This window comes from Gastrolobium bilobum, unplaced genomic scaffold (assembly GCF_033153095.1).
Source record: "Gastrolobium bilobum isolate Gb01-03AN ecotype WA unplaced genomic scaffold, APGP_CSIRO_Gbil_v1 utg94886, whole genome shotgun sequence".
Classification (NCBI taxonomy): Eukaryota; Viridiplantae; Streptophyta; class Magnoliopsida; order Fabales; family Fabaceae; genus Gastrolobium; species Gastrolobium bilobum.
The window spans coordinates 46,082-48,766 of record NW_026899917.1 but is presented as its reverse complement, the minus strand read 5'-3'; the positions used below and the strand labels follow the sequence as shown (position 1 = coordinate 48,766).

Below are 2,685 nucleotides of genomic sequence, written 5' to 3'. Positions count from 1 at the left end.
CCTCATTTTCTCTACTCTCTAATTCATTTATTATCATATCAATCCTTGTACAACCAAACATCCACATTAATATTTTCATTTCTGCTACTCCCAATATATATTTAGGGAAATAATTGAAATATACATATTTATGCACATATCGATCCCTTTATCTTTGTAAAATTTCATTATCTAATCTAATTTCATTTTGTTTTCTTCACACCTATTCTAATACCATCTCATTCTAGTATGACGTGAGCTTAAGAACATGAACTTGAACTATGTACATAAACAATTAATCACTGAATTGAAAACCCTACTTTAGCTTCTGATCCAAAGTATATATCTACAGAAGTATGAAAAAGTAGCATCATGCATATATATACATAACAAATTCCTCTTTTTTCTTTTCTGTTTATAATCAAAAGTAAAAGTAACGTCACTTTGGACGCAAATGACCCATTAACCTTGAAATTGTGCGTCTTTCTAAATAGATAGACATAATCATTAGCAATATCTTGTGGATCTTTTACCCGTTTTCTGTTGTTAGTTAGATCCTGTAAATTGTGATCTCTCTCTTTTTATATCTCTCTCTATCTATACCTACTACTCGAAGAATCTCTATGATATTATGATATATATGAAACATTAATTAATTGGTCCACTCTCAATGATAAGTACAGAGTTGCATGACCAAAAGCATAATTACTTGCTGAGTGCCAACTAAAAAAAATGAGAGAGAAAAACAAATACTAGAAGCTAATTTTTTTAATTTTTTTTGTTTTGATTTCATTGCTTTGGCTATAGAAAGCCTCAATAGGTATATATAAAATTAACAGGAAGAGGATATACCATAATTAACATGATAAGACCACAAGAACCATAAAGTTAATCTCCAAGATAAGAAATTGAGAGTTCATAGATCAAACCTTTTCAAATTAAGCTTTGCTTGATGAGAAGAAAGAAACACATATAAAAGTTAGCATAGCTAGCCAAACAAAACTACATCTCTTGTTCTCTTGTGAGCTTATTCAACAGAGCAGTGATCAAAGCATCTCTTTTGTCAGCCCTAGCTTCTTCTCTAACCCTTCTTTGTTCTTCACTTTCCCTCCATCTTTGATCCATCATTATCCTCTCATTCTCTAATGCTTCCATGGTTTGTCTCCACTCCATCTCCTTCAACCTCCTCTCATTCTCTCTTGCCTCAAATGCTTCCATCCATTGAGCTTCCATTTGCATTTGTTGCCTCATGAAATCTTCTAGAATCTCCTTCAAGTTGTTCATGTTGCTACCACTATTACCACTTCCTCCACCAATAACCATCTTACCCTTTCTCTTCTTTCTTCCATTATTACCCTTTTGAATATCTCCTTGACTATCTTCATTAATATTGCAATCTTCTTCATCCTCAGATGAGAGCTGCATAGTACCCTTCTTCTTCGACCCTCCTTCTGCTTCAGCCCACAGCATTCTCTGCATCCTTGCAGTGAAAATCGCTTGAAGTTCATTGTAAAATGGAAATTGCTGCTTATAAGCTTCTTGCTCCATTGTTTCACATCCCTTTAAATCTCAAAAACAAAAAAAAAGTAACACTATTACTATATAAGAAGGTTAAACCATGAAAAGCTCATAATATTAAACTACATCAGAAATTCACACCAATTTTTATCCAAAATATATATACTTTTTATTAAAGTGTATATATATTAAACAAAAATTGTAAAAAATTTCCATCCTTATCATGAGAGAGAAAAGTTTAACTCTTAGCCGGTGGAAAAAGCCAAAAAAAAAAAAAAAATTAATAATAACAAAATATGGTTATCTTTATATAATATTAATTTTTTATATGTATATCTTAATAAAAATACCTTATAGCGGGTAGCGAGGTTTTTCCACTTGCACTTGCACTGTTCTGAACTTCTATGATAACCCTTTTCCTTCATCCTATTGGAGATAACTTCCCAAAGCTGTTTGTTCCTCTTTGTCTCCATGAAAGTTTGATCCAACTCTGCTCGAATCATGAGGAACTCTTTTGTCTCTTGGATGCTCCATTGAGGGAACTTGTCTGTGACATCCACGTTAACACTTGTGATGTTATGAGGATGTTGTTGTTGTTGTTGTTGTTGATGATGATGTTGTTGTTGCCTTTGATGATGATGTTGTTGTTGATGGAGATGATGATGACCCTCCATTAAAATCAAAAAAAACGAAAAACCAAAAGTTATAGTGAGATCCTCAAATCCAAAAAGAAAAGAAGAAGAAGAAGAAGAAGAAGCTCTGAGTTATGGTATAGAAAAAGTTGAGGTGTTTTTGGTTATGGAGGAGAGAGAAAACCAAAGATGAGAGAGAAAAAGAAAGGGAGAATATATATGTAGGTGGGGGTGTGGTGTGAACAGAAGGTGTGAATCGCGTAATAAAGAAGGGGGAAATAAAAAAGTGAAAGAGATTTTCTTTTTGCTTAGGTGTCGATGAGAAAGGGTTTCTACATTTCATATAAGAAATTTAATAAAACAAATTGAAATGAAAGCTATATATATTATTCTTCTCTCGTACATAACAGTAATAATAATAATAATAAATAAATAAATAAAAATATTAGATACAATTCTTAAAGCGAAAATAGACGTTTCATCGACAAAGTCCATGAATATGCGTTATTTGTGCAATTCTTAAAAAATCGAATTTTTCTTCTTCTTTTTCTCTCTC

At 32.1% G+C, this 2,685-nt stretch overlaps 1 protein-coding gene across 1 annotated transcript; it reads right to left on the bottom strand.

The window, feature by feature from the left end:
* Positions 1 to 981: 981 nt before the first annotated feature.
* Positions 982 to 2,288, bottom strand: LOC133294205 (trihelix transcription factor GT-3b-like). The gene is made up of 2 exons (XM_061492857.1): positions 1,848 to 2,288; positions 982 to 1,539 (listed from the first exon to the last, which is right to left on the bottom strand). Exons 1-2 carry the CDS (start codon positions 2,169 to 2,171, stop codon positions 982 to 984), a joined length of 882 nt encoding a protein of 293 aa, XP_061348841.1. The 5' UTR covers positions 2,172 to 2,288.
* Between the last annotated feature and the right edge of the window lie 397 nt (positions 2,289 to 2,685).

Coding starts and splice junctions, on each gene's coding strand:
- LOC133294205 (XM_061492857.1), bottom strand. CDS start 2,171: ATGGAGGGTCATCATCATCTCCATCAACAACAACATCATCATCAAAGG. Junction 1,540..1,847: donor ACCTCGCTACCCGCTATAAG/GTATTTTTATTA, acceptor TGAGATTTAAAG/GGATGTGAAACAATGGAGCA.